The sequence below is a fragment of the Glandiceps talaboti genome, chromosome 17, assembly GCF_964340395.1.
Source record: "Glandiceps talaboti chromosome 17, keGlaTala1.1, whole genome shotgun sequence".
In the NCBI taxonomy this organism is placed as follows: domain Eukaryota; kingdom Metazoa; phylum Hemichordata; class Enteropneusta; family Spengelidae; genus Glandiceps; species Glandiceps talaboti.
Genome location: NC_135565.1, coordinates 19,603,328 through 19,626,151, shown reverse-complemented (window position 1 = coordinate 19,626,151; position 22,824 = coordinate 19,603,328). Strand labels below are relative to the sequence as shown.

The window sequence follows — 22,824 nt, the reverse complement described above, 5'->3', positions numbered from 1 at the left end:
TTTCTTTCTTTTCCATGGCAATGATGTGTACTTTTGTTGAACCCTAACCCTGCCCCACAGCAGTCATTCTAATACCTTCTCATCATAAGCCACAATCATACTTCCCCAAAGTCTATTTAGAACAAGCATTTCCATATTTTATCATTTGCTTAATGTGTTTTATTACTGTGCAATTTGATGATTAATTAGCCTAGAACATTTTTGTAAAAGAAAGAGACATTTGTGTATCTACTGATTTTACAAATCGTACATAGTTTATTGAAAGTAGCATTAAAAGATATTGATGTTACAGAGACTGAAAGCTGAGAGAAGACCTCAGAGTGGATTTAAGTTACACAGACTGAAAGTAGAAGTTTGTACAGAATCACAGGAGTCGGTTAGGTATGCCATGACAGGGCGCCCTCACACATCAGTGAGGGCTGAATGACACAACCTATCTTAGAGTCTAAGAGTCAGTGCTACTTTACAGCTCTTACTGTTCATCCCTCATGTAATAAAAAGGTATTATTGGGTAAAGAAGGTGGACAGAAACACCCCCCTTTTTTTATTTACACCAAAAATACCCACAGTCTGCCTACATTTACTTCTTCCTATATTTTTAATGTTATAAAGTTGTCAGTTCACCCCAGACAATGGATTGGTCTCCAGCTTGTGGTGATTTTTTTCAGAGTCAGTGCAACACGTCTATGTTACATGTTGATACTGTATTGCTAACTTTCCAATAAATAGCGCCCCCTAGTGGCATAGTGCACTGTTGACATAAATGGCATTTTTATTCATTCAAGTTCACTTCAGTATTTCAACTGCAAATGTTCAGAAGAGATCTTTCGGTCCAAAGGACACAGGAATACAAATATAGTTGAAAATTTCCAATAAGTTTACTTGATAATGAGAAATTAATGTCTTGAATTTTGTGTCTTCTTTAAACTTGTGTTTTCAAAATCACTTTCATTAAAGAAAACTTCATTTGCACTTTTCAACTATCTAATCACTGTCTGATGCTTCACTTGCTGACTGTTCATTGGCAGAGGCTTCATCTCTAGAGCCTGATTCATTATCAGACTGCTCATTGGCTGATGCTTCACCACCTGATTCACTCCCAGACTGCTCATTGGCTGAGGCCTGACCACCTGATTCACTACCTGACTGTTCATTGGCTGAGGCCTGACCACCTGATTCACTACCCGACTGTTCATTGGCTGAGGCCTGACCACCTGATTCATCATCTGACTGTTCATTGGCTGAGGCCTGACCACCTGATTCATCATCTGACTGTTCATTGGCTGAGGCTTTGCCTCCAGACTCATTATCTGATTGTTCATTGGCTGATTCTTTTGCAGAATCAGAGTCAGAATTGTCGGATTTCCTCTGCCTTTCTTCATTGTCACTATCCCCTTCAGAACTTGAGCTACTGATACGACGTACTCTTCCTTTCTTTGGACTATCTTCTTTCTCACTTTCACTAGCACTGAAAGAAGTCAACATATTCACGGTTATAACAAGGATACACACAAATAAACCAAAAGTTAAATAATAAAGTGAATTTATATTACTGATAGTCCACCATTATTATAACATTGTTTTCATATAGCCTTTAGCGATTGGCTTAGACTGTGTCACATGGTATGGACTATTGACCCATACTGACCTCAATTTGCATACAGTTGTTTTCTATGTCCCCTAGGGCACTATTACAGTAGGATGAGACAATGCCTACTGGTGATTTTTCTTTCACTTTGGAAAGATTACTCACTTGGGAATGTCATGTGTTATAAAATACTTATTGCCTGACCTTATTCAGGCAATCGTAGATGATATATTAACCCCTTGTGCTGTTATGTAGCAACCAATTCCCTCGGTTTCAGTCTCAGGGCGGGAAATAGTTGCTGTATATTGACCCTCCTGGTTATAGATATCTATGTATGCCTTCATAGCCAGGCAATAAGTGTATATTAGGATATGGTACACAAAATGATTGGACATCAATGAGCTTGTTATGTCAGTTGTGTTACACAGGGGTATTGGTAATTTATCTAGTTTCACATACTGATATTATGTTATTGCTATTCCTTTTAATCTCAAACTTTCATTCTTATTTTGGACATTTTGTTTGAAGGGAACAATCAGATATAACGTATACATCTACATTATGTACACAATTCCTTACTGCTTTGTCTTCCATTTGATTCAATATAATACAAGAAAAGAGTTCTCTATTAATAATAAGGAAATTTCATACCCCCCCCCCCCCCAAAAAAAAAAAAAGGTGGGATTTTTTGGCTACAACAACACTTTTTATAATTCTTAGTAAGTGATATATTTCTCCCCCAATCCATAAATTTCTATATTTGAAGTTAGGACTTCAAGACTTTGTTCTTACCTGACTTCAGCAATTTTCAGACCCCCTTCATTGTCTGAGTCTGAGCCCTCACTAGATGATATAATAGCCTTTGATTTGATTTTCTTTTGTAACCTGGCAGGTAGTTCTTCCTCTTCATTCAACACAAACTCAGTCTTTCGTTTCTTTCTATCACCTTTCTTACTTTGTCTTGGTTTTCTTTCTTTACGTGGTTTGTCATCTCCACCACGACGTCTGAAATAAAGACACATGTTGTGTTTGTTGGTGTAATTCATAACAAAAGAGCTCTCTCTCTCTCTCTCTCTCTCTCTCTCTCTCTCTCTCTCTCTCTCTCTCTCTCTCTCTCTCTCTCTCTCTCTCTCTCTCTCTCTCTCTCTCTCTCTCTCTCTCTCTCTCTCTCTCTCTCTCTCTCTCTCTCTCTCTCTCTCTCTCTCTCTCTCTCTCTCTCTCTCTCTCTCTCTCTCTCAGTAAGTTATTTCATTCACTAAAAAACATAAATTTACCTTCTTTTCTTCTTTTCTTTTGGTTCTCCATCCTCATCACTTCCACTTTCCTTCTTCTTCTTCTTCTTCTTCCTTGGTTTCTCATCAGGATCTGCATCACTGTCACTACCCTCACTATAGATTTCATAATCCTTCTTACGCTGCAAGAGGAGAAACGATAGTCTAATTACTTCTATATGTAAACCACATGTTGAAAGTGGGTTTGATAAAAAGGTTGACCTTGAAGAACACTTCCCATTTGGGGTCACAATGTTATTAAGGCAGACACAGACTAAAGGGCTTGCCATTTGGGGGTCACACTGGTGGTCATTTTAACGCAGGCAAAGACTAAAGGACTTGCCATTTGGGATCACAATGTTGGTTATTTTGCCATGTGCCTATTTACCTAGTTAGGATCACTCTTTTGCTCAGAAGCCATTTTTTCTATAGCTCTGCCAGACAACTGATTTCCTCACCTAATACAACATTGGTCTTCAAGAACACTTTTTCAAAGTGCAAAACAGACTGCCACAATTTCTCACCAGTGCTTAGGAGCCATCACTACATGTATTAGGAGCTCTGTATGTACCAATATCTACCAAATTATTGTACTAGAATATCCTTGTACTATGGGCCCTCATCAACTACATAGGGCAAATCATTTGTTGACACGTTATTGGGTGCTCTGTGTTATTGTGATGTTGCTGTACACATGGTGAGAAGAGGCAACCGACGTTGAAATGCTAATATAGGATATATCTGAAATGTATTCTCATAACTTACCCTGCCCCTTTTACCAGAGGACCTTGGTTTGTCTTCTCCTTCAGGCAAGACTAAAGATGCTTTTGTTTTTTCTAAGTATTGTTGGCGTTTCTCTAACAACTCCTGTGTCTTCTGTTCTTGCTCCTGCACCTTAGCTCGCTGTCAATCAAAGTAATATGCATATTTAGACAGCATGAAGCCTTTAACACCAAATACACAAATTTTAGGGTACAATAGTTTAAAACCAATTACCTATTGGGTTAAAAATAGAACATACAGTCTCTGGATCCATGGATCAAAGCTAACAATGGAACACTTTTAGGTAACACCTGACAATTTTCAATAACATACACAATATTTTTAGTATCCTGGTACATGCTTTTTCTAACAGTAGGCTATATATCCTGGACCACTTTTCGTTATTTTATTGAATATTATCTGTCATATCAAGTTTATATCGTCAATTTGAAATTCTTCATGAGATCACACATAATTACTTACAATTACATATAATTTTTATTGTATTTTTTTGACTCTCTCAAACAAGTTTCAAACTAGAATGTCCGCTATTATTTGTCAGAGTATGTATGGTCTCATCAATACAATCTTAGCACCAAGCAAGAATATGAAGTAACATGGGACCTGGGGTCACATGAGTGCGCCCTCTGTGTTGAGTGACTGCAAATGTATACTCTGAGATATTGTAACTTTACAATTTGTTATTTTTCAAAATGATGAAACTAGATCCCTGCAATTCACTTAGTACATGAAATAAAATACAAATCATGAAGTGCGCCCTCTGTGTTGAGTGACTGCAATGGAATTCAAATATAATGACTAAATCTACAACTTCTCAAATGAGACCCCTAAGTCTGACTATTCCATAACAAATATGACACTCCTTTGGAATCGTTGCTTAATATTTCTTTTGTTAATTTTCTCACCTTTTCTTCAAGATGTTTCTTTCTCAGAGCTTCTTTTTCAGCTTCTTGGTGAGCTCTGATGGCCTTCTCTTCTTCATCCTGTCTCCTAGCTCTAGCCACATGATACTGGGCTTGACTTAGTAAATCAGAACACTGTCTGTAGAGTACAGGAATTCAATAGGATGGTTAGCAGTTGTAAGAGGCAAGTGGTTTAACCATTCGGCCACCGACAATTTCAATTCCAGACTAACAATAACTGTGACACATCACATACAGCAGAATCCTTTGCATAATCGTATTGAAAAGTATTGATATTTTTTCACAGTTCAGTAGAAACAAGCTACTGCAGAAATGATTACACATGGACTTGATGATTTTTGATGGTTTCAACTCTTTACTTTCTATTGATAAGCAACATTATAACTTATCTGTGTCCAACCGTGTGGCAACACCTACATAATTGTATATTTTGCACTTGGGTTATCTGATTGTGTATACGGAATGTCATGTCCCATACAGGGAAACCCAATGCTAACTCCTCTTTCCCTGTAAACTTACTTAGCTTCAACTGATGTTTGATTCAAATCAAATTTCATTCTATCTCCATATACCAATCCTGTTTTGCTCAACTTTTAGTTTTTCGTGTACAAACGACAACACCACCACCACTGCAGATCAGAGAGGATTGACTTACCTAGCTTCACCTGATGCTTGATTCAAATCAAATTTCATGCTATACATATACACAATGTCGATCCTATTTTGCTCAACCTTTAGTTTTTCGTGTACACCCCCACCCACCCACCCCTGTAGAAAGGATTAACTTACCTTGCTTCAACTGATGCTTGATTTAAATCAAATTTCATTCTATCTCCACACTTACTGAGATAGTTAAAATATCTGTGAGCTGTTTCTAATTCACTGACTGCACTGAGTACTGTCTTTAAGTTACTCTTCTCATCTTTAAGTACACCCATGGCTAATTTCTGCATCACCAAGGCTATGTTGTATAGTAACACAGTGTCGTTAGGGGCAACACGTCTTGCCTGGAATGGAAAAAAAAACCATACAGACATTAAGGTTGTCAATTTTTTGTCCCCATGTTTTATTTTGTAAAAATGCTGTAATGTTTTTTTCAAATGAGACATCAACTCCACGAGGCAGAATTTCTCCTTTTCTTTCTGTTTTTATAAATTCAATTATCAAATTCATAGTGTCTGTAAATTTGTTGGAGTTCAACTCTGCATACTTGTAGATATTTGGTGTAGACTCTTACCTTTAGGAGTACTTTCTTAGACTCCATCAGCTTACCAGCTTTGTAATAAGCCCTTGCTAGATACAGCATGACTTCTGTGTTGTGATATTTGTAAAATTTCTTTAGAGCATTCTCATACTGTAAACAAGAACATAATAACAACTATCATCCTAGAGACATATATAGACTTATACCATGCACGAGCCAGGTTCAACGGAAAAATATGGAATATATACCCTGGTTGATCTACGTCACGACAACATTTGTCTATGTGTCACTAGAGTCATTGGTTCGGCCGAGTTTGAAATAAGAGTCAAAATGCTTAAAATTTCCATGACTTTCCCTGATTTTTTAAATATATTACTGGCGGTGGTATAATGACATTATTCCCCAATATTTTTCTTAATTCAGCCGGAAAATACTTGTGACCTAATGGTTGTCACTACTCATCTAGGGACTCGTAGTGAGAAGGCTCCCCTAGGTCACTACTCATCTAGCGACTCGTAGTGAGAAGGCTCCCCTAGGTCACTACTCATCTAGCGACTCGTAGTGAGAAGGCTCCCCTAGGTCACTACTCATCTAGCGACTCGTAGTGAGAAGGCTCCCCTAGGTCACTACTCATCTAGCGACTCGTAGTGAGAAGGCTCCCCTAGGTCACTACTCATCTAGCGACTCGTAGTGAGAAGGCTCCCCTAGGTCACTACTCATCTAGCGACTCGTAGTGAGAAGGCTCCCCTAGGTCACTACTCATCTAGTGACTCGTAGTGAGAAGGCTCCCCTAAGTCACTCATACTTTCTTTGGTTGAACGAAGAAAAATACTTGGGAATAATATGTAATTATCACTCATATTCAAACTACAGTTCTCAATATTTTGGTGTTTTATGATCTCACTTACCATTTGTATAGCACTAATAAACTGTCTTTGTTCTACATAGATATGTGCAAGGTTCAACCAGACATCACACATATCTGCTGTGGCTTCTCTCACCTACAAGATGAACACATAAATATAATATGTAAATCACATCAATTTGATCAAATTATGCAATCACATCCACAAAGATTCTACTCAATTATAAAAACACAAAATCAGGCATAATTGTAACATATCATAATTTTTATCTTTTAATTTTTTCAGAATTCTTATCACATATTTACCTGTGAAAATACATCTCTGGCTTCTCTGATGAATCCTTTTTGTGCCAACACAGCTCCAATACCATTGGCAGCATACAAGTTTTTACCATCGTTTCTTAGAACTTGTTTATACATGGCTAGAGCTCTGTCTTGATGTCGTTTTTCCTGCAAAAAAGTAAATAACAAGATTGCAATCAAATTGGAACAAAAGTCTACACACTTATCCCTCCCCCTTCCATACACAAAAAAAATTACGCCCATGTCCATACTGAGTGCTTCTGATGCTGTTCTGAAAGTGTAGATCTCATTTTTACATGAGAAAATCAACAAATATTTGAAGTGATCATGGCAGAGGTGAAGCTCACCATCTTGTCATCTCTGGGCGATTGATACAAACTGGGCAGCATTTCAAACCATTTACCTGTCTCTCACACAGTTTGTAATTACACTTACCCTTTCTTTGTCTATGGTCGATTTCTCCGAAGTGTGTAACTTCACTTACCTTTTCTTTATCTCTGGTTGGTTGATATAAAGTTTGTAACCAAACATTTCCCAATGCTAGTAATGAATATGCATCACTCTGAGTAGCTGGTTGTTTTAAAATTCTCTCAAACTTCTTTTGTCCTGGTCCCCATTCTTGTTTGGCTAAATGGAGATTACCAATCAGTGACCAGGCATCTGGGTGATCCTGAAAACAAAACACATTTTAGTCTAATTTTACTCTTTACCTTGTTAAGCAGGGATTCCCTAAAAATGAAATAAGTTTACTGCTTTTTGTTTTGAGTTATTTTTTCTGGGGTAAGGAACATTTATCAAAGTTATTGCATTCTAGACACAAAGTACCTTTGGCTATTTTAGGCTTTTTGTCTGTTGGCTACCATTATATCACAAAGCAAAGTTTCATATTATTATCATACAGTGCTTTGCAAAATACTGTTCAGGTTTTATGATCAAACATGTTTGATATGAGTGCTTTTGAAACAAGTAAGATCAACAACACTGGGCTAAGTACCCTGTGTTTAATTAGTGTACCACTATGGGTATTTGGTATTTTAGGAAATACAGTTCATAATGTCTTCTTCTTCTTCTTCCATGACTGACCATCTTCAACATGTTGAAAATTTTGCCAGTGAGTGCGCAACAAAAATGAGGATGGTGAATTAAAGAAGTTCTGTCTTGACCGTTCAGATCACAACTCAAAGTGGTCATCATTTTGAAGAAATGGTTAAGCTCGAGTACTTAACAAATTTAATAACGATGTAGATAAGTCTCTGACAAACTACCTGATTAAGCTGCAATGCTTCTTTGAACCAATCAGAAGCTTCATAAATCTGTCCTCTGTCTCTGGCCATACAACCCAGACGGAGATAACCTGAAAATAAAGTACCATCATACATTACTAATCTCCCAGAGATATAAAACATGATTACATATCTGGTTTATCTTTAAACTATAGATGTACACAGATTCTTTCTGTAACATGACTACTGTATACCATGATACATTGTAGATGCCGATAGTCCTGGAATGCGAACAGAAGTAATTTTATCACACTTTAAACTGTGTTACACTATGAAAACCAGAGTTCATACTGAACTGGTCTATTTTTATACAACCAGTGACAGACAAGCATTTACAAGTGAAACTTGTTACAAACAGGTAAATAGATGAATTGGATGAATAACATTTGGCATAGCATATTGGAACTACAGAGACTTGTATTACATTTCTTGGTTCACATGAACAGCCTCTTTATGTGTACATGAAAAGCCAGGAAACATGAATTTGTTTATGAATGTGAGTGATTATGTAACGATACAATAAACCTGCAACATGCTGTTCTTCAGTGTTATAAATCCAATCCAAATCACTTACATACTTTCCCTGTTTACAACAAGTTCAATGTTTGCCTGTCCCTGGTTGTATTAATGAAATCTTATTTTGGCGAGACACATGAGAAGTGCACACAATAAAATTTTGAAGTGTTCAAACACCAAATAATTTACAACAATCAACTTACAATCAACATAGTTAGGATGCTCCTCAAGAATATTCTTGTATAACCTTGCTGCTTTGTCGTAAGCAAAGGTAGCTTCATGTAGTCTAGCCAGGTTGTATGACGTTGTCACGGAGATAGCACTGTAGTAGGTTTCATCATGCTGAGCTTCGTGTTTAGATCGTTCTATGGCAGCTTCGTAGTATCTCTTGGCTTCCTTTAGGTTACCAAGTCTGAAGTGAAGAGCTCCGACATTGTTCAGGATTTCTGGAGGTACATCAGCTTGTACTTTCTCTTTTAAGATTCTTGTGGCAGTTCCATATGCAGTCAAAGCAACCTGTATGTTAGACACAGGAATTACCAAGTGAATGAAATATGACGTTTTCATATTATGTAATTCCACTTCAAATTTATACCCCTGTCCAGTAACAAGTTACACTTTTGTAAAAGAGGTATGTATGTTTTGAAAGTATATTCTGACAACTGAAATCTAGTAGATGTCGACAATGTTTAGTGCTATCTAACTTCGACACTCTTACTACATTTTGTACAGGATGGGAGACTCTAACAACGATTACAATATATATGTAGTTGGGTCATAGTAGCTCAAACTTTGAGAAAGAATTATTTTATTGCTTCTTGAGAAAATGTTTAAAAGATACTTCATGAAGTCACTGAAACTCATTCAGTCGACAGTAAACGCACCAATTAGGATCATGTATTCAATTTAGCATATGCATGCCCTAATTATACTCTATGGTACATACATATACACCACACAGTTATTCACCACATAAATTAACCAATTACCTGTACATCACTTTGTTCCAGTATTTGTGCTAATTCTATCCAGGCTTCTACATCATCAGGAAACTGTTCAACAACTTTCTGTAGATGCCCCTTGGCTACTTCTCTCTTCTCCTGGTCTGGTGAGCTAGCATACAGGGATCCTAAGATCTTCATTGTCTCATAGTTACCAGGTTGAGACTTTAACACTTTCTCAAAACACTGGGCAGCCTGTAAAAGAGTCCAAATGGGGTTGAATGATGTCTCCTCAATTTCTACATTACAAATATGAGTAAAAAGGTTGATTGCATTTTGATAATGTAACACTTTAATAGCATTTCGATTTTACTGTATTTCAATAGTTTCACGTCTTTTATTGCAATAAAACGCCATGTTAACCCTTTCACCAACGATTCCCGCAGCGCTATCGTGGGAACACGCAAGCGGATGTTTAGTCCTGTGGACCAAGTGGCAGCATGGTTGGAATGTTCTCCAGAGAGTTAAGGAAGTACAAAAGGTTGTAAGAACTGTTATGGGTCTATGCAAGGGAGATACTTATACAGAGCTTTGTATACAACATGTAATGAAATTGTTGGAAAGTGCCACATAAAAACGTCATTTATTATTACATGTACTGGTATTATTATTAGTGCTATTGATTCTTCAAATAAGAAAAGGTTTCGAAGTGATTTGCAAATATCTGCAATGAATGAATACAATGATTACATTAAGACTTACATTATCAGTATCTCCTCTGTAAATATACATTTGTCCTAAACCAAAGAATGGTAGTACAAACTGTGGTGAGGCAAACTGAGTAGCTTGGTAGTAGTATTGGAAAGCCTGGTCATAGTCTCCCTGTCAATCAAATAGGGATTAAATACTGTTGTTAGTTTTCAAGTGTAAATCAGTGTGTACTGTTTGAATACACACACACACACACACACACACACACACACATTGGCACAGTAAAAAAATGACTGACAAACACTGACACACATGATGCATTCGTTCACTCAATAAGTGAATATGTTATTGGTGCATATTATTTGTGTATGTGTATGTGTATGTGTATGTGTGTGTATGTGCGTGTGCGTGTGTGTGTGTGAAAATGGCATTCATAAAAATAAACCACAATGAACATAAATAAACATGTCAAGGCTGAGTATGTATCAAAGTTGAGGACATGCATATTATATGCTAATCACTATGCAAATCATGTCATAAATCATTATGCAAACTGGTCACAATTCTTGCATTCTAACCATGGGTAGAACACTGGAATTCCAATGAACTTACTAGTTATGGAAGTATCCAATGCCGGAATGGTGTATTCCTTGGACGGAAATACAGAACCCGAACACAATGATAAATTTAATATCGTACCTGTACATGAAATGATCTAGCCAATTGATAACAACTCTCAGCTTGGATAGCTTCATTCTCTGTTCCATGGAATGCATGTAAAGCTAAATGTTGTACTTTATTATAGTCCTGTAAAATACAGAATGATGTAAACAGTCACTGACGTATCAAACTGTACGACTGTCAACAGTTAGCATGATACAAGTCATATATTAACAGTTGCCATTCATTTCTCTGGACATTTACACTGTATTAAACTGAGATCAAAATACATTTTTAGACAATTAAAAGTGAGAGCATGTTCTGTTCCAAAATTCACTTGAAAATAGTTACCCGAGAATTACAAAGTTAACCAATACACACAACATAACTTTGATAAAATGAGAGCTATTGACTGCAAACTGTCAGTTTTGTTCACTCCATGATAGAGGGCGCTGTTTATTATCCTCTTGTTACAAAGTGATGTGATCATAGAGAAATACTCCTTCAGATCTTACAGAGATAATTGTGTCTTTTGTCCGTTTACTTACCTTTTTGAAAAAGAAGTGATTTGCCAAGTGATTCAACACCATAGGATTACTGGAATCGATAGTATATGCTTTAGATAACAACTGTACACCTTTTTTGATGTCAGGTTCTTTACTATTCAGTTCCAAGATAGCCAAACCTACTATAGCACCAACACACATTGTGTCTAGATGTAAGGCTCTCTCAAATGCCAGCCTGGCTTTATCTTGTTTACCAAGCTTTACAAAACAATGACCCATACCAAGACGTACAGCAGCTGTTGAAAATAAAAGCAGGGCAAATCAAAATTTATGAATTATGTAATAATTACTTTGAAATTCTTCCATCCTCAACAAAAGACAAGGTGAAAATTTGGACATTTTTTATAATCTTCATTCTTAAGCATTCCCTATTGTTGTTACTCTCTGTTCTTCAAAGCTAGCCTTATTTTACTTTGCTCACAGAAAGTAGTCACTATGGCAGTATTCCATATGGAGAAATAAACTGCATGAATTTACATTGTACCTGTGTCTAATTCAACACCTAATTTATCCTACTATTACTGTACCACATAGCAGGGCTAACACTTAGGGCCACAACTTACCAGGACAGTTTGGATTTGTTCTCAGAGCTTTCTTGTAGTATGCCAAAGCACCACGATAATCTTTCTTATTGAAGGAAATACAAGCTTTACCTGTAAAACAATTAAATCATAATTTATTTATCTGGGTTTTTTTTTATGAAATATGAAATTATCAGTAAATCCATTTTTTACATTGTGTGTGTGTTTGGACTGTGTAATAAATGTATACATAGGTACTTTTGGTATGAGTGTGAGTTGTCTGACACAACCCTGCAAAACCCATTGTCATTTATTAATACCTCACACAACATTACAACAACAATGGTAACACAGTATGTCTGTATACATGCATCTCCAAACATGTTCATTTTCCCAGTAAAATACATTTCTGTACTCCCAGCAATTTTAGGTTAATTGTAATAATGTCATGATTTTGACAATCAATCTACCACATATACTGTACTCTATCAAAGCCTTGATGAACACTGCATACTTACCAAGTAAAGATGGAATATTATTAGGAGACTGATTGAGTACAAAATTGAACTGTGCATCGGCCTGGTCTAACTTATCACCTTCAAACAAACAGAAACAAGCACGACCCAGCAAATGGTTCTGTAGGGATAAAAGGAAAGTTTTTCGTATTCAAGGGCAGAAAAACACTGACTTGAACTCTGTTGTTATTGAGGGTTGGTAGGTATGAGATGTGTTAGTAGATATGAGATTTGTGCAATTGAAGTGCACATTATGTTTACAATCTGAGAAAAAAATTGTAAGAAGCCATCATCAAATTATAATATTTGCTTTATCAAGGTTTTTGTTTTTATATAGGAGTAACTCTAGGCTATATGATACAAAATGTCATTCCATGCTATCAGCAGAGCTATCACTCCTGATAGGGGAGAACATGAAGTGAACATAAAATAACTGTTGAAATGGCCCAGCTTTATTTCCAGTGTCATTTATCTTCTTAGTTTGCTTTTAAATGTGCAATTACTTTTGATATTGATAAAATATCAAGATAATCATGTTATGTCTTCAGTATTTTGACACAATTATTCACACTTTTCTACTTACTGGTAGAACTATTGTAACAGTCATTGGTGTGTAGCAAACATTGTGGCAAGAACCAACTCTAGTTTTGTAGACTGCCTTACCTGGTCATACATGATGATTTTATCAGCCATTGTGTACAACAATGTGGCCTGTGTAAACAACTCTTTCTTGCCATCTTTGTTTTTCTCTTTCCTGGCTTGTTGTACATAGTAAGCTGCCAAAGTATCTAATGCTGTCATCTGATCTTTCTCATGGTCTTTGTACTCCAAGTTGGCATCCGTTTGAGATGCTTCCAAAATCTTGACAAAATCATCTGCTGTTCCCTGCTTGTAATATTCGAGCTGGAAAAAAATCAAATCAAATCATTATTTCATTTATCAATTTGGTAACTGTTCTAGTTGGCTAATTTATTTCTGAACAGTATTCACATGTTAGTTTCATTTATATGTAAAAGATTCAATCAAGAAGCAGTGATGTGTGTTCCTGTACAATTTTATCTATTTTCTGTTGATGTACAAAACTTTTTATAAATTCTTGTTAGTCCTGTTGTCCCCAAACTTATATTTTTTTTAAAAACAAATACACCCCCCCCCCAATCCAAAGACTCAATATGATATTCCAAGAAATAGGAATGCTAGTCACAAATTAAAGAATGGCTATAGTCAGCATTATAACATGCTTTCAGTTTACTGTAGGTACACAACATTATACAGTTAGTCATATTGCTTGATTTCAGTTTACCATAGGTACACAACATTATACAGTTAGTCATATTGCTTGATTCTACAGCAAAATGTATATAATCATACAAATTTGAACTTGCGCCCCGGCTGTTCTGCTGAATTCTTACATGTCTGTATAGTTATTTACTATCACATTCAAGGACTGGGTGTTAGGAAGTCATTTCAATAACTGAATCCAAACATAGTAGAATATAAACATCACATTTACAATGTATGTGCAATGTTGGAATTCAGTATTTGTGTGATCAGTGTCACTGATCAGATAGAGTACACAATATTACTTACAGCCAGGGTAATCCATATGTGTAGAGGTGCATTTTCCTGTTTCAGAATATTCAACACTTCGTCTCCTTCTGGTAGTTGGTCTAAATCTAACTCAATCACCTACAAGTACACAAATAATAAGAAATTAGAATTATGTTATCATGCCCACTTTTCTAATACTGGGTATCGCTCGTGACTGTCAGAAATCAAATATTAATGTACAAATTTACAACAATCATGTAATTCTGCATGAGTATTGAAGGGTAAATTATGCACTCACTGTCTACATGCTTTCTATTCTAATTTTGCATAACAGTATTGTAAGGTAAATTCATGTCCTTACTTTCTACAGCCTAGTACAGGCTTTCTAATTTCAGGTAGAACTACAAATCATCAGAACTTAAGTGGTTGGAATAAACACTAACAACATACAGAAATATAACTTGGCAAAGATTGTCAACCCAAAGTTGACTAAATTCACAACAAAAACAGTGGCACTGGATAGCGTCAATACTAGCTGAGCACGAGGTAGAAGTACATGTACGTCAGGCTCGCTGCCATCGTTCTGCGAAACTGTATTGTTTGCTTCTAAGCAAGTATGTTAGAGCGATAGATAAATACTCAATTCTACATTTAAACAGTATTGAAGAAGACTAGATATTGTAAATAAAGGCAATTTACCTCATCGGTGTCCCTCAGCGGGATCTCCACAGTGCCCGCCATCTTGTTTGAGGTGAAAGGTGTGACTTAATTTGTAGTCATCAGATTCGAGTACGATAACAGTATCATTACATTGAATTTTAAGCAATGTAGTTGATATAAAAAATAAACTTGATTTTTTATTTTACATTTTAAGCTCATTCAGAAGTGTTTTGGGGAGTAAAAAGTCAATATAAACAATTTATTATGCAAATTAAATATGTCATCATTTTGGACTGTTTATAAAGTACTGAAAGTAACCTCTCTGTGCATGGAAATCCAATTTTTTCATCACTTGGCGTTATCGAAGTGAATATTGTTGTTGTTGATTATCCGTCACCTTGCCTTGTCCCTAAATTTCCTTTCTAGAATGTCTCCAGACGGATGACTCAGATATTGTCCATTACTTGAGAAACGACAAAACAATTATCAAACATGTGCTCGTCCCATGATGTCACTGTTTTGATCAGCCAATCGATGAGGAACATTCCAACCACATGACCACCTTCGATTTTGAAAACTACCGAACCCCTTATTGATTGTCATTCCGGTCACCTGAAGAGAGACGGTCCCGTCCGGAAATTGCTAATATTTCAGGAATAACTCAGAAGAAATTTATCATTTTACTGAAAGAGCGATCGACGGAAGCACTATAATCGCTGTGTATGAAGAAAATTTGAAAGGTAAGAAAAAAAGTTGTCGCCAGACAGACATATTTCTCATATCCCGATCAGCAGCACCTCGCCCGGCCCGTACAGAGGTTTTATGGTTTCGAATGGAAACAATCACACAATGTTGATGTTCCACGCCATGTCCATTTGTCACAATGCGTGTTCGTGCAATGATGAAGCCAATGTATGCTTATTTTCATGTATTTTTAGACGAAATATAAGCGATCACTTTACAGACTTCCACGTACGTGTAAATAGCCATTTCACATCTCATATCACATCATATGTACATTGACTTCTAACACTAAATATTCATGTCAGAACAAATTCTACCAGCTGATCCGATTAGAGGTATCCCGCCAATCTTGTAAATCGAGATTTTTGCATCGTACACAAATGTTACCGATATATTAGGCACACGGGTTTTATTTTCACACCGAGAGAGGCCGTTGCGCCAAAAAAACTTCAGTGACCCTTGGGTTTGTTTATTTTTGCCAGAGGGGTCGTTACTGCAGCTGCATGCAGTGCACGATCAGTTGATAAAGGTACCATGTAACCGTGTTGCTATCACGACTTTTGATTTGTATACGTCTTTTTAATGAATAACAGTTTCAAACAGCCGCTATTCCATTAGATCAAGATATTTTCACACCTGCAAAGTGGTTGTTTAGATAGTTCATTGTTTACTTAGGTTTACTTAGGTTGTATACTGGGCGCAGGCCTCTAGGCCTCTATGTCCAGATCTGGTTGTTGAAGTCCTGGTATTCCAATTGTACTTGTAGTGATTTTCTCTTTGTAATCATACTTGATTTCCTGGGTAGACCAGAACTTATCCAGGCGCTGTTCAAATGAGTGTACAGAGGGTGCGGTCACAACATGATTTGGCAGGGAGTTCCATTTAGTTACAATTCGATTTGTGAAATAAAATTTTCGGGCATCAAGACGGCAATGGTGTTTCTGTAGTTTCAGTGAGTGTCCTCGAGTTCTTTCAGATGTATCTCTTGTAAGGAAGTTTGCTACTGTGTCATCATAGTATTTATTTAGAATTTTGAAGGCTTCGATCATGTCTCCTCTTTCTCTCCTATAGGCAAGAGTTGGAAGACATAATCTAACAAGTCTTTCACTGTATGTAAGTCCTTTCAGAGCTGGTATTTGCCTAGTTGCACGTCGTTGAACATTTTCAATTACATCGATATCTTTTACTTTGTATGGATGCCACACAGAACTACCATATTCCAAGTGTGGACGAACCAAGGCTTTATACAGAAATAAAAAGCTCTCAATGTCCAGGTACACATAGGTCCTTCTGATAATTCCCATAATTTTATTAGCTTTGTTGACTTTATCTTGAATATGCTTTTCAAACGATAGGTCTGAGTCGATGAATACGCCAATATCTTTTTCGTTGTCAACATCTTCTAGTGCATGAGTTATGTTGCCCGAGCCCATGGTGTACTGGAACTTGATGTGCTTGTTGTTTCTTCCTCTGATTGACATGGCTTTGCATTTTTCCGCGTTAAATTTCAATAACCAGGTCTGTGCCCATGCATCCAATCTCTTTAGATCATTTTGTAGATGTAGTTGCTCGCCATCCTTTGATACATCACGTGATAACTTAGTATCATCTGCAAAAAGGTACACATCTGAGTTCACACACTGTGGCATATCGTTAATATAAATAACAAATAATAGAGGACCAAGTACACTTCCTTGGGGTATTCCACTTGTCACCTTTTTCCATTGTGATGTACATCCATTTACTTTTACTCTCTGGGTTCTATTCAGTAGAAATGATCTAATCCATTGTACTGTTTGATTTGGTACTCCATAACTCTGTATCTTTCCAAGCAATCTCTGATGTGGCACTTTGTCAAATGCTTTTGCAAAATCCATATAGATCACATCGACGTAGCCCCCATCATCTAGTATTTTAGTCCATTTGTCGAGAACTGAAAGTAGCTGGAGTGAAGTTGAACGACCATTGATAAAGCCAAATTGTCTGTCAGAAAATAGCTGGTTGCATTTGAAGTAATCCATTAAGTTGTCTCTTATAATTGATTCCATTAACTTACAAATAATGCTTGTTAGACTAACTGGTCTATAGTTCCCTGGTTTGCTTTTCTTGCCTTTCTTAAAAATAGCTGTAACATTTGCTTTCTTCCATTGGCTGGGTAGCTGACCTGTTTGAAGTGATGTCTGGAAAATCATTGAAAGTGGTACACATATGATATCAGCCAGCTCATACAATACCCTTGGATGAAGCATGTCTGGTCCAGGTGATTTAGATATATTCAACTTCTTCAACTTCTTGATAATCAGATTTGGTGTAATAATGATGTCCTTTGGCAAATTTCTTGTTTCAACAGGTGAAATTCTAGGTAAATTGTCCTCATTTTCTGTAGTAAAAACACTAGAGAAAAAGGTTGATAAAACTTCTGCCTTCTCGTTGTCTGACTTAGTAAATTCTGTATGGTCTGCATCGGTACTCATTTCGAGGTCTGGTATACCTTGTTTTATCTTAGTTTTACTGTTCACATATTTCCAGAATTTTTTCGGGTTTGACTTTGCTTGCCGTGCTATGTCCTTTTCCATTTCTCTATGCAATTTCCTTGTCCTATTTCTCACTTGATTCCTCACTCTAGTGTATTCTCGATACTTGTGTTCATCTCTTGTTTCCATATACCTCTGCCAACATCTATGTTTCTTTCTGACTAATGCAGTGGTTTTCTTGTCAATGAAGAACTTGTCCTTTTCTCTTGAATTTCCTTTGGGTTTCCATACTGGTATGAACTTTTCAGTTGATTCTTGTATTTTGTTACAGAATTTTGTCCATTGAGCTTCAACATCTTGAGGATTTTTTTGAAATTCTACTGACCAGTCAATATTCAAGTCCTTTTTCATAGCTTCATAGTTTCCTTTCCCGTAGTTATAGCGCAATTCCTTATTTCTCACAATATTAAGATAACTGTAGAGAGTAAATTTCAGCACAGCATGATCGCTTTTACCCAGAGGTGATTGCACATCAATATCTCCGATCATGTCTTCATTATTAGTAAAGATAAGGTCAAGAACATGTGGTGTACACCCAAGGCGAGTACGTGTTGGTTGAGTTACATGCTGATGTAGGAAACCATCTCGAACAGATTCAATAAATACATTTGATTGTGGACACACAGAAGCGATATTATTCCAGTTGATAGCAGGATAGTTAAAGTCTCCCATGATAAGAATATGGCTATAATTGTAATCATTTATGCTTCTTAGGAGGTTATGAAGTAACATGTTATTTTCAGGTGAGCTGTTAGGACTTCTGTAAATACATCCTACAAGTAACTTGTCCTCTCCAGTTAGACGAACCTCTGCCCATGTGGATTCTTGAAAATCTTTTATAAGACTGCTCGACCATGGTGAAGGATTTAAGTCTTTGTGCATATACAGTATCACTCCTCTCCCTTCTGTGGTGTCCAGATTACTTGTAAACATCTCATATTTATTACCCAAACTAAATTCAGCTAGCGATGCTTCAAATCTGGAGTGCTTTGGTTTAACTTCAGTTATTCCAATAATCCATGGCAACTGGTCTGTTCTTTGAGTTCTGTATTTTAATTCGGTCATTTTATTTGGTAGTGAGTCTGCATTAGTATAAATACACATAAGAGGGTTCATATATACATCATCAATATTTACAGGGTTTGTATAGGGTCTATTTACATTGCTAGAGTTATTTACATTCTGTCTATCAACTTCATTTTCCTTATTTTTCGGTCCCATGTTTGTTTGCAATGTATCACCTCTTGTCTTGTCAAATCTTTTTAGGAAGGGGGTCATTGTTATGGGTAACACTGTAACACAGATATACTATGGCATAAATTATGTCCTTCCTAACATCAATATCATTTGATTTATAAGTAACACAGTGCTAACTTAAGGATGTGATTTTTGTTGTAAGTGACTGGTAAAGAGAGGTAACCACCCCCATCCCTCCTACCACACTGCCATGACATTTATGCTAAGATGTCTCCCAGTCAGAGACCAGCTGACTGATACAATTTCGACATGTCTACATACACTACCATGTTGGGAAGCCAGATCACAATACCTGGCAAACCCAGATAGAGATAACCTACTCCACCAAACACCATAACAACGATATGAGCAGGGTACAGATTGCCATAGATTTAAGTGACATGACTTTAGGCAGAATGAAATTCCATATGAAGATGGTCTTCTACTACCCTAAATTCAACCTATCCATACAAACAAATTTTGTAATTTCCTATCTGAATAGGTCTTTTATTATCAGTCTGTAAGAGTTGTTGTTACAAGGAGTTGCAGCCTTGACATAATCGGAAGTACATAATAATTTATGGTTTTAATAAGGAGCAGCATATCAATGACATGTGGTATTAATTGGAGACTGGCATCTTTCCCAGTCTACATGTACATGTATTTGTAAGTTGTACAGAAAGAATCTGCACTCCACTGTCATAAACACAAAGCCTGCACTTGTATGGTTTTGTAGATACTTCACTTTTCATCAGTAGTTATTGGAGCATGGAATATGCCTAGCAACCAATGTATTTGTAATTTAGACATCGGAGGACATGTGGTACAAATGATAGGTAGTGATCTGATCTAAATTAAGATTTCGTAGCGTTGAAATGAGAGGGACTTACCAGTTTGCAATACATGGTATATAATATAGCCTAGATACTAACTTGACTATCTGGTTTGACAGTGATGTTCACTACATATATGTTGAGCCAGATAGCCAAGTCTCAGAGCAGCATGGCATTCTTCAGAATAGAAGTCATCAGTCAATTACTGCATGCCTTACAAGTCTAGTTAATAACACAAAGGGTATCAGCATTTCAAGGTTTCATAACTTTGGAAGATGGGTAACATTGCTAAAAATAATTGTCTTCATTTTCTATGTTGCTAAATTGATATTTTTAATGGAACCTATAATACAGTTAGGAAGTGCACATCAGAGGTCAACATTACCTACATTCTCAGATTGTGGTGACTCACAAAACATGAACTAAGCAATCTACTTAGTTGGTTCACAGACAACCAGACATACTGACTTTCAGGTTAGAATAAAACCATAGACAGCACAGGGACTATTATATATCGTCTTACAAGGCTTTAAATTAACTTTTTTCATTGGTAATCCTAGTGGGCTACCAATTTCAGAAAGTGGTAGCCCAAGGATGGTGACCAGTGGGGCCATATTACTGAACTGAAAACAGAGTTCCTCTATTGGAAATATGTGCAATGTTATTAAAATACTTTCATATCCGTAAATCTTCACGTAATCAGTGGTAGCCTGAGTGGGCTACCAACTGCAAATTATGGTAGGCGTATGACAAGAAATGGTAGTCTGGACACGAGACTACTGTTAATTTCAAGACCTGAATAGATACATATATGGTAATTAAACCATTTTGACTAGTGGGTGAAGCCCTGCATACGTGTACACCCACAAACTTGTTTATATGCATCTGAGGTCAACACAGGTACTTTGTAATCATTTAGACAAGTGAGTATGCTGCACCACAGTCATGAATTGTGGCAGCACATACAAATGATTAGAATTAGGAAATTTTGTCACAAATAGTGGAGCTTAACAGTGCAAGTATATGTGCTTTATCAATGTCAGTTACCACATGTCTGAGGGCTAAAAGTTGTCTGAGTAATATTAACAAACAATCATTTTGATGGAATGAAATTGAAAATGAGACGGAAAATGTTATTACCCTGCTGATGACAGGTGAAAGGCTTGATGTGGGCTGTACATGTATTTTTTTTACATGTAGTACTGCCCATTTTGTGTTAATGTTCACTCTTGTTTGATGTTATTACATGTATCACACAGATACAAATAAAAAACTACATATTCTACACCTACAGATACATTGTAGTAAGATTCCAATTTCTTGCTACATTTTGTCTAAATGAAATAATGTAGATGCAGATACACTGGAACCAATATTTTGATGTCTACATGACAACATGTTAGTTTATTTCATTTAGACAAATGTTGTAAAAGCCAGTATTCATTTCATTTCAATATTGTTATCTTCGCATGTGCAGTTTCTTATCGGTTTCTGGGTGGTTTTATCAAATAGAACATGACACAGTGTATATATAGGTCACAGGTTGAATATACATTTACATATGTCTGTACCACACTAAAATATTGATTGCCTGTATGTAATACCTGAATAATTACATATGTGAAGTGGTTGTAATTGTAACAATGGTTTGTTGTGAGTCCCCTCTACCTTGTCTTCATGTGTTTCAGGAAATTGCAGTGGTTTTGTTAATGGTGGTAACCATAAGGAGATAAAATCTATGTGTATTCCTGTCATTTTACTGCAGTTCCCTACCAAAATCATGGTACAATGTATTGGGAACTATGCCAGTTTTACCATATGCCCCCTTTCTGTTACCATGGTTCCCAAACCTTAGCTAAAAACAGTGAAATTGTCAATAAATTGTCTAATTTGCATGTACATGTAAATACACAATAATCCCTTATTTGTATTCATTCAAGTTATATATCAGACTTCTCATGTAAATACAGTGTAACATTAGCGCAGACCCAATTCATGATGATAGCACACTTTCTATTGGTTAGATGAGAATCCTGCCGACAATAATGAAATAAGGTGATATATTACAACCACATTTTTAAGCTTCCGTGATACACTGACGTGCAAGCAAGCTTCCAAGCACTGTAAAATGGTAACCTGTATCCACCATGTAATACTAAACTATACAATAGTCCGATATCATTTGTCCTAATTATATCATTCAATCAGCCATTGTTACAGTGTACTGTATTACATGTATGAGGCTATCATTCACATTGATGAGTTTTTCCACACGTATCATAATTACATCTAGAGCTAATTACATTCTTTTGGTACAGTCAAAGAGAAATCATGGATATTTTTCTGTGTTAATGAAAATAAATTGATGTGATATTATTTTTGATAGGTGGCATTGCTAGGAGCTAAAGGTGTTGTGTAGCTTGGATTAACATAATTTTAAGCATACCTTAGAGAGATGTAATAATTGAATCATAAAACTGTCAGTCGGATTCAGGTACATGCAAATCAGTAGTTATGTGGGTGTAAATATCAGTTTGTGTATTCAGTTATGTTATGACCTGCATAATTTATAATTATGTCCTTTTAACCTAAATCTGATTCAAAATATTAATTAAA

The 22,824-nt window shown here is 36.4% G+C and overlaps 3 protein-coding genes across 10 annotated transcripts in view; 1 reads left to right on the top strand and 2 right to left on the bottom strand.

The window, feature by feature from the left end:
* Nucleotides 1-229: 229 nt before the first annotated feature.
* On the bottom strand, nucleotides 230-14,995 carry LOC144448327 (RNA polymerase-associated protein CTR9 homolog). The gene is made up of 21 exons (XM_078138523.1): nucleotides 14,901-14,995; nucleotides 14,241-14,339; nucleotides 13,314-13,553; nucleotides 12,654-12,771; nucleotides 12,178-12,267; nucleotides 11,597-11,850; nucleotides 11,088-11,195; nucleotides 10,440-10,559; nucleotides 9,726-9,932; nucleotides 8,940-9,252; nucleotides 8,203-8,291; nucleotides 7,422-7,607; nucleotides 6,941-7,084; nucleotides 6,678-6,770; nucleotides 5,803-5,919; nucleotides 5,355-5,572; nucleotides 4,548-4,683; nucleotides 3,625-3,762; nucleotides 2,863-3,002; nucleotides 2,381-2,593; nucleotides 230-1,468 (listed from the first exon to the last, which is right to left on the bottom strand). Exons 1-21 carry the CDS (start codon nucleotides 14,940-14,942, stop codon nucleotides 985-987), a joined length of 3,549 nt encoding a protein of 1,182 aa, XP_077994649.1. The 5' UTR covers nucleotides 14,943-14,995; the 3' UTR covers nucleotides 230-984.
* Nucleotides 14,996-15,441: 446 nt separating this feature from the next.
* Nucleotides 15,442-22,824, top strand: part of LOC144448722 (cytoskeleton-associated protein 5-like) — a 78,739-nt gene continuing 71,356 nt past the window's right edge. For all 8 annotated transcript variants that reach the window (XM_078139030.1, XM_078139026.1, XM_078139027.1 and 5 more), the window contains exon 1: nucleotides 15,442-15,601. The gene's annotated coding sequence lies outside the window, so the exon portion shown is untranslated. The remainder of the gene's footprint in view (nucleotides 15,602-22,824) is intronic.
* Nucleotides 16,313-19,204, bottom strand: LOC144448169 (uncharacterized). Its single transcript, XM_078138323.1, has one exon. The coding sequence runs from the start codon at nucleotides 19,202-19,204 to the stop codon at nucleotides 16,313-16,315; it is 2,892 nt and encodes a 963-aa protein (XP_077994449.1).